This window comes from Agelaius tricolor, unplaced genomic scaffold (genome assembly GCF_023055355.1).
Source record: "Agelaius tricolor isolate 1412-34295 unplaced genomic scaffold, bAgeTri1.0.p SCAF_17, whole genome shotgun sequence".
Lineage (NCBI taxonomy): Eukaryota > Metazoa > Chordata > Aves > Passeriformes > Icteridae > Agelaius > Agelaius tricolor.
This window is the reverse complement of record NW_027269277.1, coordinates 204,058-217,910: the sequence shown is the minus strand read 5'-3', so window position 1 is coordinate 217,910 and position 13,853 is coordinate 204,058. Positions and strand designations below refer to the sequence as shown.

General features: G+C 43.0%; 1 protein-coding gene, 1 long non-coding RNA gene and 1 other non-coding gene across 6 annotated transcripts; all 3 read left to right on the top strand.

Moving 5' to 3' along the window:
• The first annotated feature begins 2,833 nt into the window (after window positions 1-2,833).
• On the top strand, window positions 2,834-13,347 carry RBMX (RNA binding motif protein X-linked). Of its 4 annotated transcripts, none has more exons than XM_071442118.1 (9): window positions 2,834-2,940; window positions 4,177-4,306; window positions 4,504-4,610; window positions 10,041-10,212; window positions 11,288-11,404; window positions 11,756-11,870; window positions 11,987-12,112; window positions 12,204-12,292; window positions 12,798-13,347. In XM_071442118.1, exons 2-9 carry the CDS (start codon window positions 4,198-4,200, stop codon window positions 13,103-13,105), a joined length of 1,143 nt encoding a protein of 380 aa, XP_071298219.1. In that variant the 5' UTR covers window positions 2,834-2,940; window positions 4,177-4,197; the 3' UTR covers window positions 13,106-13,347. The 4 variants fall into 4 exon arrangements, with proteins under 4 accessions (XP_071298219.1, XP_071298216.1, XP_071298217.1 ...); XM_071442115.1 differs by having other exon boundaries at window positions 12,189-12,292; XM_071442116.1 differs by having other exon boundaries at window positions 2,841-2,940; window positions 4,180-4,306; window positions 12,189-12,292.
• On the top strand, window positions 4,359-4,430 carry LOC139597531 (small nucleolar RNA SNORD61). Its single transcript, XR_011681634.1, has one exon. It is a non-coding gene; the product is annotated as a small nucleolar RNA SNORD61 (small nucleolar RNA).
• On the top strand, window positions 6,421-8,868 carry LOC139597127 (uncharacterized). Its single transcript, XR_011681517.1, has 2 exons — window positions 6,421-6,563; window positions 7,141-8,868. It is a non-coding gene; the product is annotated as an uncharacterized lncRNA (long non-coding RNA).
• Window positions 13,348-13,853: the final 506 nt, after the last annotated feature.

The window sequence follows — 13,853 nt, the reverse complement described above, 5'->3', positions numbered from 1 at the left end:
GGGATACTGGGGAGAAATTCCTCCCTGCGAGGATGGGTGTGCGGCCTGGGGCCCTGGCGCAGGTTGCACAGAGAAGCTGTGGATGCCCCATCACTGGAAGTGTTCAAGGCCAGATTGAAGGGGGCTTGGAGCATCCTGGTCTAGGGGAAGGTGTCCCTGCCCATAGCGAGCAGGATGGGGGTAGTGAAATCAGGTGATTTTGAACGTCCCTTCCAACCCAAACCATTGCAGGATTCTATGATACCAGAATCTCTTTTCAAGTTTTAGCCGCCAGCAAAAAGCACAGAATCAATTCGATTGGAAAATACCTCAGATCATCGAATTTAACACAGGACTGAACACCACCACGTTAACCACACCACAGTACTAGGTGCTACATCCAGTCTTTCTAAACACCCCCAGAGACAGTGATTCCACCACCTCCCTGGCTAGCCCATTCCAATGTCTAAGTACCCTTTTTGTGAAGAAATTCCTGCTAATGTCCAACCTAAACCTCCCCCTGCACGACTCGAGTCTATGTCCTCTCATCCTGTCACTTGTTACTGAGAGCAGTCAGATCTTCTTCACCTGGCTACATCCTCCTTTCAGGGAGTTGTAGAGAGTGAGTGAGAAGGGCTTAAGAAAAGCTCAGAAATAAGGGGTTGAAATCCAAGTTTTCATATAGCAATCTGGAAGAATTATATTTGGTGGTTTTCTTGATGTAGCCTGTAATGTTTGCAGCCACAACACGGCCTCTTGGTACAACATGGTCACCACAAACATGATGCCAAGCTCCAGTGTCAGCTGTTTAGGTGGTGATGGCAGGAGCAGTGCTCCGGGACAGCTGCAAAACATGTCTGAGGAGCAGGGTAAGTGCAAGTGATGGCTGCAAGCTCTGTGCTACCATGGCAAGATGGGTACTCACAGCTGAGACATTGTGCTAAAGGCATTCCTGTCAATGATACAGAAAGTATCACTGAGTAGCAAACACCTCAATCTCTCTGTATTTTCCATTTTGGCTAGCTGTTGCCACTCATGTTTCCGGAGAGTGACACTACATTTGTATTGCCCTGCAAAACATCCATGTCCATTCATTTTAACCAATTCATCAATCTGTAGTGAATTGCCCTTACCATAGAACAGCAACAGGCAAAAGGAAAAAGAATAAAGGGGAGCACAGGAATTCTCGTGTTTTTTCAGCTGAGCCTGGAAATTAGAGTTGTCATTTCAGGCAGGTCCAGCTATGTCTTAGGGACCTATGTTCCACCTTGTATGGCTCAGCTGAAAGGAGCCAAAATGAGATCCCAAATAGGTGATTTGGGAGAAGCACATTAAGGAGTTCCAGTTTAGAAATGGCTGATAAAGTCCATGCCAGAAACAGTTATTTTGTGCTGTTCTCATCTACTCTAGTCTGAGTTTTACAGAGGAAAATTCCTGAATTTCTATAAACACCCATCAACTGACAGTGCCTAGAAAATTGCTCCTTGTTATAAAATTATTACGCTCATTTTTCAGTTATTAGTTTTTGATTGCATATCTAGAGTGAATAACATTCCCTTTTTTATTAATTCTGAATGAATCTTTTGTGATCAGATTATTTATGTATTCATTAGTCCCCATCCCTCAGCTCTCCTAAACTTTTTATCCAGTTTAAAACCAGAGCATGATGAACTTGGTAAAAGGCCAATATTTTTGATGAAAATATGGAGCATGGTACATAGTACTTGCATGAACAAGTTTGCAGTGTAAATTCAACAGCACTGTTAAACATGCAGAGATTCATTTAAGAAAGTGACAAAGAATTATATACCCTTTAATCCTCTAGGAAAAGATCTGACTGAATTTGGAGCAAGACCATACATACACTGTGTAGTGAGAGACTGTAAAATACCATTCCAGTTTGCAATGAAGATGCAACTAAGTTCTGATGAGAAGCCTCATGAAGATACTTTTTAGAACAACGGGCAGAAGAATTTTTAGAACAATGGGTGGCCCTGATACAATTACAGCATTTATGTTCAAATGCTATTTCAAATGTCATTATGTTCATGCTAATCCCACCTAACCACATGTTCAGTACATGTTAACAAAATGTTACTAAAATGAAGCCTGGAGTTACTGTGATTTTCCTTCCAAAGAAGTGATAGATCTGCTGCTTCACAAAATCAGTTAGCATTGGAAGGGATCTCTGGGAGATCATCCAGTCCAATCCCCCTGACAAGGCAGGGTCACCTGGAGCAGGTGTCACAGGAATGTCTCAAGAGAGGGAGACTCCATGACCTCACTGGGCAGCTGTTCCAGGGTTGTGGTACCCTCAATCCAAAGTTCTTTCTCATGTTGAGGTGGAACTTGTTTATGACCATTGCTCCTGTCACTAGGCATCATTGAAAAGACTCTGGCACCATCCCCTTGACACCTGGCTTTGGGATTTTTATATGCATCAGTGAGATCCCCTCTCATTCTTCTCTTCTCTAGACTGAACAGCCCCAGCTTCCATGTCTCTCCTCGTAAGAGGGACGCTCCAGACATCTAATCATTATTGTGATGATTACTATCTCCAGTAGCTCCTTTGTCGTGCTGAGGAGTCCAGAACGACACAGCACTACACATGGGGCCTCAATCCTTCGGGACGGGACGAGGCACAGCGGCAAACAAAGCTCTACCCCTCCTTTCCCACGGCCCGCTCCCGCTGTTTTCCCGCCGCTCGCGGCCCGCTCCCCCCTCCTGGCGGGACGGGACTCTCCGCCCCTGTGGCCCCGTCCCATCCGGGCCCCGTTGCCCCTCGGCCGCGGCGGGAGCCTCGCGCGGGCCTTGGGGGGGGGTCTCGGGCGCCCCCTACCGGGCTCGGCGCTGCCGTGCCGCCGCATCCGGGGCTCCGTCCGGCGGGTGACGTAAAGCTATAAAGGCCCGCAGCGCCTTTGTTCGCCCCCATTGCGCAGTTGCAGATCGGCGCGGGCGGAGGTGAGCGCTGCTGCGGGTAGGGCTCTGCGGGCGGCACCGCAGGACGCTGCGGAGACCCGCGGCGAAAGGTCCGCGGGGTGGGGGCCGCGTGGCGCGCCGCTCGCGGCAGAGCGGAGGCACGGCGGAGCCGGGCCCGGCCCGCAATCCCTCCCTGCCCGGCTCCGGTTAGGACGGCGGGACCCGCGCCGTTGCGGTGGGGCGAGGAGGGTCCTGGCGGTGTGAGGCGCGGTGTCCGCCATTTTATGTGCGGGGGTTCTTGAGCATCCCGGGGGAGGACGAAGGGGGCATGGCGGGCGCGCCGCGCCGATGTGTCCGGACGGGCTTGAGTCGCGCGGTGGGTGAGTGCCGAGCAGGCCGCCGGCGCGGGGCCGGAGCGGAGCCGCTGCCAGAGGTGGCCGCCATTTTGTGGTGGTGCCTGAGCCCGCGGAGGGTCCGACGCCCCCCGTGCTCACCGTGCCCGGAGCGCGGCTGAACCCGCGCCCCGTGCGGCCCGGCCCGGCCCCGCCGCGGCTCCCTCGGGGGTGCTTTGTCCGCGCTCCCGCGTGTGCCGGAGCTGGCGCGGGCCTTCCCGCCATCGCGCTGGAGACACGCGGGCAGCGCTTGTCCGCAGGCGCCGGGCGGCCTGCCAGCCACGGGGGGTTTGGCTTTGTCTTCGGCTCTTGGGCTTTTTTCTTTTTGAGCCCTCCCGCCCCCGCGACTGTAAGTGTGACATTGCTGTGTAGAACTGCAGTGGTGGTCTGGTGTCAGTTCAGTCTCTCATGTTGTGTAGGCCAGGACTTTAGCATAGGCTTCATGTACTTTAAATAATACAGAGAATGAACTTAATTTAAAAACACTGACCAAGATGCTCTGAAGAGTTAACAGTTGAGTATTACGTTGACATATTAAGCAAATTACTTGAAACGTCCAGGACAAAAGGAACAGCACTTCTGGAAGAATTTTCACATTCACCAATATTGCTTCATTTTAACAGTGCCTTGTTCCACTATTCCAAGTTCTATTTAATGTCTTTTAAATACACTATATAATGTGAAGAAGTAACTGTTAATACTACTTCGAGTTGCTTCCACTGCAAAAAATTGTAATTACTTGATTTTTTTTTTATACCTCATATTTCTTACCTAATATCTTTCTAAAGATAATTTGCTTGTACGTTTGAGGACAGAAGTAATTTATATACCATGAAGTTCCTATTGCAGTCTGATGTTTTGTTAATAACGGCCTCATTCTTTTTAGTAGGTCATTTACAGAATCAAAATGGTTGAAGCAGATCGTCCTGGGAAGCTGTTCATTGGGGGCCTGAACACAGAGACTAATGAAAAAGCCCTTGAGGCTGTATTTGGCAAATATGGACGCATTGTGGAAGGTAAAGACAACTTTTCTTTAGATAGCAATAGTATAAAACAAACAACAGCATAGCTGTGATGACTTTTTGGCGTTGATCATCTGAAATGATGGTGCTTACGTGTCCTCTAAGAAGTTCTGAGCTTAAAAGGTTAAATAAAGGTTAAGTGTTCCTTACAGGGAATTACAGGGAAGGCTGATGTGACTTTGTTTCTGCAGTCCTTTTGATGAAAGATCGGGAAACAAACAAGTCCAGAGGATTTGCATTCGTCACGTTTGAGAGTCCAGCAGATGCAAAAGATGCTGCCAGAGATATGAATGGAAAGGTAGGAATTAAGACTGTTTATATGTTGCAGTTGCTACTGACCAGGACAATTAATCTTCGGGGTAAATCAACTGGTAATAAAAGTTGGAAAGAGAATGGATTAGAAGATCGTGGAGACAAGTTGTAACTTTAAATTTGACAAAATGTCTCTGTCTTCATGTTTCTCCTGTTCATGGATTTGCTAATAGAAAATGGAAGTCTGGCTGGCAATCAGCTATGCTCTCTTTTCTTATTGTTCCTTAATCGGTGATGGAGGAATCAGCTCTTCATTCTTGCATGTTTCAATAATGATTTTTGGGTTAATTTTCCTTTTTGATGATATTTGAATGCAGGATTGTGTAAATTACACTTCAGGGAAGTATCTTACCTGAAAATTAGTAACTGTTCTTTAGCATGGGTAACTGTGATTTCCCTTGAATGCTGGAGCACTGATGAGCTATCCGGTATTCTGAGTATAATCTCCTGCATTTGTGACTTGCATCATTGATCTGCTTGGTCTGTGTGAGGGGCATCTTTCTAGTTTATGTGCACTGGCTTTGCAGTTAGCCGGCAACCGAATTTATTCATTTACGCCCTAAAACGCAATGGTCTAGCTTTAAGAGCAATAAGACGTGTAATGTTTTTAAAACTAAAACTATAGGCGTTTGCAGCACAAGTTCCAAGATAATACCAGGATAGTTTGTCAGAGAATTGTAGACTGCTGTAATCTCTATCTGTTGTGGCATGTGTTTGCAAAGGTAGATGTAAGTTGGCAATTTTTTGGTGAACAACTGCTTATCTTTATGGAGGTGCTGTCTCTTCAGGCAGTGAAAGCCATCTTAGGTCTCTTGAATTGCAGACTCTGGTTTTCCTGCGTTGTGTGAATGGTTGTGTTTAGGTCACACTGCACTGGCCTTGTAAGCAGCGTCTCTTGAGATGCCATTCAAGTAAAGTGAAGAAACATCAAGTGATTGTGATTAATTGACACTTGGAATTTTGGTATGTTTGTCTTGTTAGTTTAAGAAGTTGAAGTGAGAGAAAAATGTCAGTTATTGCAGTCAGTAAGTAAAACAACTTTAGGAATAAGAAAGTGAGCTTTGTGTAGTGTTCGTGAACACAAGGTTTGTAAAACCTCTTGTTATTTGTGTTGTAGCAGGGTATGTGTTATAGAAGGATAGTGGGTTTTCTACTCCATGGACTGATGTTTCTGGATGCTTCATGACAATCTTGTCACAATTAGGGTTATTCTCTTAGAAGACTTCCTTCCCTTTTAAGCAAGCTAGTAGTTTTGTCAAGGCAGAGAGTGGCAAATTCAGATGACGTTCTTTCTATACCAGCCTAAACATCTGTCAGGGTGCTCCTTTTATTGAATTTTATTTCTCCACTGTCTAGTTTGCCACAGTTCTGAAGACTTGTTTACTGCCGTGCTTAAATAATTTATTTTCTCTGAAATGGTCATTGAATCCTCACATAAGGTAATTTCAAGGACCAATAGGCAATTGTCAGACCGAAAGGAATTCGGTCACTAATCGTGTGTTTGTGGAGTGCAGCTTGCAAATCAAAATCCCTCTGAAAATAATCACCAACTGTTTTACATCTTGAATGTTGAGGCCTGTGTTTAGTCACATTGGAAATATTTGGGAGAATACTGCTTGGTAAAGTAGCTAAATGAGGCAATGTTTGTGGCTGAGGTTATGTCTACTTGTTCTGGAATGCACAATCTGCATTTTTGGCAAGAAATGCTAGAAAGGACGGCCTTGTGGATCATCGTTCTCATGGGTTTGTCTTCACTATAAATCTAGAAGTACCATCATCTGCTTTGAAATTGGAACGGCAAATAGTATATGAAAAGAACATTCTCAGATGGGATTTGCTCTAGAATGTCTTCTGGTCCAACTTGCTTTGACCATGGATATGAAAGATATTCATGCGGTGGTCTCTCATGCTCATCTTCAGGAAGCCTTCTGGACAACAGGTACTGCTTGTATTCCAAAAAGACTCTGCATTCAAGGTGTGAGGGAAGAGCAGTGTTTAAAGCCTGGTGTGAGAAGAGGCAATTATCATAAATCACAATTTGAAGGTCTCTTTGTCCATTTGGAAAAGATGGATTGGAGCATTCTTGAGATTTTAATGCCACTGAGAAGCAGCAGCAGAAGCACTGTGCAGACTGCAGTTCAAGCAGTCTGTAAGGAGTTAGGTGATCTGTCTGGCCGGGGGAAGAGTTCTGCACTGCCTGTCTGTTGCTCATTCTGTCATCCCAAAGGAATTTGAAGTTGTAGCCAGTAGAAGAGGCTGACTCCAATAGATTCTGCAAGAATGAATTTGCATTTGATTTTTATTTTGCAAATGTTTATGAAAATATATGCAGAGTTTTGCACCAGTTTGGGTGAGGGGTAGTATGTGAACAGCTATATTTCACTCTATACTGGGACAAGCATAGACTAGTCAAAGCGTGCTTGTTGAAGATCAGTTTGTCCTGCAGAAAGAGATCACAAGATAATTATTTTAGAGTTGGGATGGAGATTTCTCACTTCAGTCACTTTGTCTTCTAGATTGAATCAATGCTATGATGTCTGAGCAGTGCAAAAGAAATGTAGAACTACTTAATAGCAGTTTACCAGCTGAAGAATTAAGAAGAATCTTAATTCATGGCTGTCAAGTCTACATCCTGATGCCACAAAATGCACATGCTTACCTGGACATAAATGTGGATACTCTCCAGTCTGTAATGGTTGTTTGGTGCAGTGGGCTGTTCTCATGACCTTCTGATTCTACATCCTTAAGATGAAATGGATAATTAAAGAGAGGATATGACCTTAGGCAAAGGGTCAGGACAAAACAAAGATTTTATTCCAGTGTAGACCTGCCAAGCCAGCTGGTCTGTGTTAAGAGGATGGAAGCAGATGCTACAATCCCTCCAGTGTAAACTGTACTCAGCACTGTAGAAGATTGTCTAATTGACAGAAAGTGCTTCCTGTTCTTTGGGGAAGAAGTGATACAATGTACAGAAGCTTGGCCTCTTGAGAAATGGATCTTCATTTCTTGGATATATATGGCAAAATGAAACTCACTTAATGTGCCATCAAGGAACATGGAGCAATGGAGTCATTGCAGCATCAACAGCGAAGTGATCCATTGAAGAGGAAAGCCCTGGGCGGTGCTAGGACCAGCTTCATGCAAGTTACTGTGACAGTTTCTTTGAAATACTTGATTTCTTGCCCCGCTCCCAAAATTAAGCAAATTTCATTCATCTTTTCTGTTGAAATGTGGAACAGCTTGCAGGGTAGTTCTCTAATTGTGTTTGGTTAAAATTCCCTGTCTCACTTTACAAATATGTACAGATTATTCATTCCACACATAGGAGACTTTGATTGCCAAACTATTACTGTCCTAAATTACTTGTAGCTTAAATTATTTTCATGCTTATTAGCACCAGGGTGACTTCACTTTCTGGTGCTCATACCATATTAAAAATGCTTCTATAACACTCTGAATCAAGGTTATAAAAAGAAGCTAATGAGTGTTCATGTTGACAGCTTGTGCTTTGAGCTCATTGAAAAAACTTCCTTATTCTGAGATGGGTTGTGTGACTTTTATGTTTGGTGAGGTAAGACCTTTCTTTGAGCTAAGAAATCATAAAACGTCCCCTCTGCTTTGAAATAGGACTAACTTTGACAAATATTTTCTGGTTAGCAAAAAATACATTCTTGTATCTAGTGAAAGGTCTTTCTGGACCTATGGAATAGCTTTTTAAGACTACTTCTGTAAAGCAGTCTGGAAGGAAACAATCTTTTGCCAAGGTAAGATGCTTAAGTGCAAGGCAGAAGAAAACAGGAGGAGAAATTACAAGGAAAACTGTACCTCCTACCTAACACAAATGAAAGAATTTAAACCTAGCATCCAGGTTTTCAGAACCCATGCTAGCAGAAGGGGACAGTGTTTGCTTTCTAAACTTACAACAAGCTGTCAAGACCTTCCATGAAATGAAGGACAGCAGTGGCCATAGCAAAGCTTAAGGCTTCAAGCCCTCTGTTCATGCTTCAGAAGGATGAAACTTAGAGATTAATTACAATGGCAAATCAATATGATGCAAACTGAGAAGTTCCAGTCATTAGAGTGGATATTTCAGTTTGTCATGCCAAAAGGCTTTTTGAGAAACCTTCCATAAGTAAAATATTTCATTAAGTCAAGCCAAGACCAATATGATTCTGCTGGTATGTCTTACTTTTTGTCCCTCACAATGGATCAAGTTGAACCTGTGTATGTACACTCAGGTTTTTAAACAATCACTACAACTCTGAGCTGGCAAAATACATCCACCATTACAGTGAATTTTCAGAGAGCTAGATTTTGACAGAGAACAAAAAATACTCAGTGCTTCTATAAAATACTAATACCAGTGTAGATAAAGACATTACTAGCAGTCTAGCAGTTACGTTTGTTCATTTATTGCAGCGAAGAAGTGCAATGAACAACACTTTCTGCCTGATAATTAATTAGTTGTCATGGCAGAGTTAAATATTTAACTGCTGAAAAAGGCAAATAAACCATGTTTGCCAGGATAGGCATGGAATAACCTAATTTTAGCAGGGCTTGTGGTCTTGATTCCGCTATAATAGCCAAACGTGCGGCATCTAAAGATCATCCAGAAATTTGATTAACTAGGTTGAATTACTCAGCTTGTTAGTACCTGCTCATGTTTGAGGTATATTGGCTGCAGAGTTCCTGGTATTGCAGATCTGTATTCCAGCAAAAGCTTCTACTTTTTTCATACCACAAAAAAAAATACAACCACACAACAGAACCCACAAACAAAAATACCACAAAGCACCTTCCCTGTGGAAAAGCAAGTAATAGAGTAAATTGTGACAGTCACCTTGATTGAAAACCCAGCTTGAAACACTAGAAAAAAGGGGTGAATTGTCATACTCAGTCTGCTGTGTAGATGCTGAAATAGCTTCTAAATACTTCAGCGATCACCGTTTTATCAGGACGTCAAGAAAATGTGCTAAACGGCCTCCCCATTGCCAGAAATTCCAACTGAAGCTAAGTTACCTTCAGCTTAATCTTGTAACTACAGGTGCACTCCTAGTTTGGTACAAAAGTACATGGCAATTGAAAGTAAATTGTAGATCATATATCATGTTTCATTTACAGAATAAATGACGTGGGGCTGCCGTAATCATTGGACACTTGTGTTTTCACTGAAAGTCCTTTCTGATGCTGCTCTGTGGGTTTTTTGCCATCAATACCACAAGAATGAAGTACTGTAGAAATTGAAATTAGGCCCAACATGCTGCTGAGTACTTGGGGACTAATACTGAAGACTGAAATCAGTTCTAGAATTGCTCTAACTTATAAAATGGAAGCCCTATAAATAATGAAGCAAGAGGGGCTTGATTTAAGAAATACAAACATGACTGAGCAGTAAGTAAAGCAGCTTCTTCTTTAGTCATTAGATGGGAAGGCAATTAAAGTGGAACAAGCAACCAAGCCATCCTTTGAAAGTGGTGGTAGGCGTGGGCCACCGCCCCCTCCCCGAAGCAGAGGTCCTCCCAGGGGCCTTAGAGGCGCAAGAGGCGGAAGTGGCGCGAGAGGACCACCTTCAAGAGGGAGTCACTTGGGTATGTATTGACCTCTCTCATTATACACTTCGACAACACAAGACAATCCCATTGGAAGATGACAATAATCCTACTGGAAAAAAAAAAAAAGTCAAACACCTGAATAGTGCACTCCTTGTTCTTTATTAAAATGATGAAATACGATCTCGGCAGTTTAGTCAAAGTTTTGATTAGGCAAGTACACCTTAAGAAAAGGCTTTCAGATGTGAAGATTCCTTTCTACAACTAACACTCCACTTGACTTTTGCCTATGAAAGAAAAGCAGAACTCCTGCCTTGCACGTGAGAAAGGAAGCTTTCTGGTATTCAAGTTGAAAAAGTGATTCGCTACCGCCAGGGAAAGGGAACTGCCTTTCATTCTTTATAGCAAGAGGTCTAAACTGAGAAAATTGTAGGGCTGATCCTTCCAGATCAGAGTGAGAGGGCAGCTAAACCGTTTTTGTTAAGTTGTTGAAGCATTCTAAAGTACATTACTTGATACTGGATATTCATTAAGATGCAGCTATTTATTCAGACTTTTCAGTATCAAAACAAAACTCACTTAACTAGCAAACAGTACCTGAGGTGTAACAGTAAAAGCTGTAATGCTGGGAGAAAAACCCTGGAAATAGTGAAACTTCTGTCTTGAAGAGTCTGTAATAGTAGGTTCTGCAGACTCGGTAGTAGTACCTCTGTTTCCTCTCTGTAGGCTCTTCTCTAGTACATCCTCCCAAGTGGCTCTTCTGAGAACAGTAACTTGTTAAGCATTTAAGCTGTGACTGATTACAGGTATCAGCTGTCTTTTTTCCTTTGTGTCACACCCTGTAGCTTTTGGATAAGTTCTAAAAGACAGTTCTTGACAGGAATTTAGGCTGTGGGAAGTTTGGCTCTCAATTCTGCCAGTAGCATTTAAAGTGGCTAGAAAACAGGAGAAGGTCTAGTTTTAGAGATTTAGACAGGAGAGGTCTAGTTTTAGAGGTTTACTGTTGATCATGTAGTGGTAATAATGGCACGTTTAGGTTGTCGTAGTTCAGGCTTTAAGAAAATGCAGGTGAGTATCACAGAAATAATAATTGGTTCGTGGCTTCTCCTTCTAGGGTCTTCTCGAGGGCCACTTCCCATGAAGAGGGGTCCACCTCCACGAAGTGGAGGCCCTCCACCTAAAAGATCTGCACCTTCAGGACCAGTGCGTAGCAGTAGCATGGGAGGAAGAGGTAAGGACTTCCTGACTAAATTAATTGCTTGGTCAGCTCTAGAACCTCAGTCTTCCCTTAGGAACTGGTGCAAATCATTGATTCGAACTTCAGTCAGCTGTGGGATGGTGTACTGTTTCTCTAAGCTTTGGTTCCTTTCAGACCAGTATAATTTTGTAGCTGTTGGGAACAATTTGGTGCAATTTGGATATGTTTTGTCTAGTGCTGCTTTCAAACTGTACTTGCAGAAATGTAAAGTGCTCTAAATGTAGGCTCTGGAGATATTATTAAATTGCTTTAAGCTATTTGCTAGCACTTGCCTTGAATGTTCTGCATGGCTAAATGCTAATTAAATGGACTGTTTCTTTGAAGCTCCTGTGTCACGTGGAAGAGATGGTTACGGTGGTCCTCCGCGCAGAGAGCCAATGCCATCACGGAGAGATGTCTACATGTCTCCAAGAGATGATGGCTACAGCACTAAAGACGGGTAAATTCTTCTACTGTTTTATTTTAGTGAAGTGGTTTTTGTTTGGAGAAGGATCTTGATTCCAGACCTTCTGTGGTAGGACATGTGGCTAACATCTCAGTTTTTGTTCTTTGTAGTTACTCAAGCAGAGATTATCCCAGTTCCAGGGATACCCGGGACTACGCACCACCTCCACGAGACTACGCATATCGTGATTATGGTCATTCCAGTTCACGTGATGAATACCCCTCCAGGGGATATAGGTACCTACTGTTGGAGTTTTCTCCCTGTCACTTTATTTTTGCTGTAATGTTAGTGATTTGTACTAAGTCTTAGTAGTCTTTCCTCCTATAGCGATCGTGATGGATACGGTGGTGGACGTGACAGAGACTACTCGGATCATCCAAGTGGAGGCTCCTACAGAGATTCATATGAGAGTTACGGTAAGAATCCATTTTGAGGACCATATAAACGTACAGATCTCATAACATCTGACTTTGACTAGGTTGCTTGTGTTTTAGGGGGAAGTGGCGCAATTTTTTTCCCCTACAGTGAAAGTGCAGTTGTTGGTTAACATTTGAACGTCTTTGTAATAAGCTGTAAGCTAAAGAAGCAAAGTCTACAGTTCAGAATGACAGCTATCTCTGGAAAATATGGCTGAGTTTCTTCTCTAAAATAACAAGCTGTACTGGAATACCCAGTTAAAGAGCCTGCCTGAATAAACAAACACCGTCTTCATTCCTTCAAAATCTCTAAATCCACTCACTGCCTGATATGCAATCCCCACTTAAAAATACCATTAGTGTGGCAGATTATATTAAGACCATCTCAATACATATAAAAAGAGTAGCAGTAAACATTTTAATACAGCAATTCTGTAAATTCAGATTTGAAATTGTTCTATATAACTTACGGTGTTGCCATATGACCTGACCGTTGACCCTGCAGGTAACTCACGTAGTGCTCCACCTGCTCGAGGGCCCCCGCCATCTTATGGTGGAAGCAGTCGCTATGATGATTACGGCAGCACACGAGATGGATATGGAAGCCGAGAAAGTTACTCAAGCAGCAGAAGTGATGTCTACTCAAGTGGCCGTGATCGTGTTGGAAGACAGGACAGGGGTCTTCCCCCATCCATGGAAAGGGGCTATCCACCTCCTCGGGATTCTTACAGTAGTTCAAGCCGCGGGGCGCCCAGAGGTGGTGGCCGTGGTGGAAGCAGATCCGATAGAGGTGGAGGCAGAAGCAGATACTAAAAACACTCTTAAACTTTTGGACCAAGACAGATTATTTCTCAAATGTGGAAGCTGTTCTATCTTTACTACCAGAGGACTACTAAAAGGAAAAGTTGTTTTTAACCTTTTTTTATTGTTGCCTGTTAAGTTTTTCCCTCCATGACTTTTATGCTTTTGTGAGAAACAGTTGAAACAATGTTTAATATCATTTCAAAATTGTTAACATTTCTTTCAGAAAGCAGATGTTAAATGTATAAGCTTGAGCTGTGTACTAGTGTTGTAATTTTCAAAGTAAAGTTTCCCTGAAATGCCACACTTCCATCTGATTTTCGTCATGAATGGAACAAGCTGTTCTTAAGATCTTCCGCACAACATCCAACCATCTAACATGGAGATGGATTGCTCTACATGTTCAGCATCTCATTCTGAAAGTATTGCTTGTGATTTGGAGGGTGGTGGGGATGATTCCACATAAAGCTCAGTTATGCCTAGAATTTGAAGTCACAGTATTCCCAGTACAAAATGCCTTCAGATCCTTGTGTAAAGAAAAATAGAGGATTTCATTCACTTAAGCCAAAAAAGCAAGTGGATAATACTATATTCTGCCTTCCTACTGTTTCATGGGGAGTTTAAAAAGATCTCCCCTGCAAAAAAATCATGTTCATGTAAGTCAGCTACAAAATACTGTTAAACAACAATCCGCAAACCATTGACCAATTCCATCAAAGAAGCTGCAAATCGATGCTTACTCACACTGTTTCAAATTTTT

Excerpts from the sequence above, each read along its gene's own strand:
- RBMX (XM_071442115.1), top strand. The coding sequence starts at position 4,198 with ATGGTTGAAGCAGATCGTCCTGGGAAGCTGTTCATTGGGGGCCTGAAC. Across the intron at positions 10,213-11,287 it reads TTCAAGAGGGAGTCACTTGG|GGTCTTCTCGAGGGCCACTT; the intron begins GTATGTATTGAC and ends TTCTCCTTCTAG. Across the intron at positions 11,871-11,986 it reads GGCTACAGCACTAAAGACGG|TTACTCAAGCAGAGATTATC; the intron begins GTAAATTCTTCT and ends TGTTCTTTGTAG.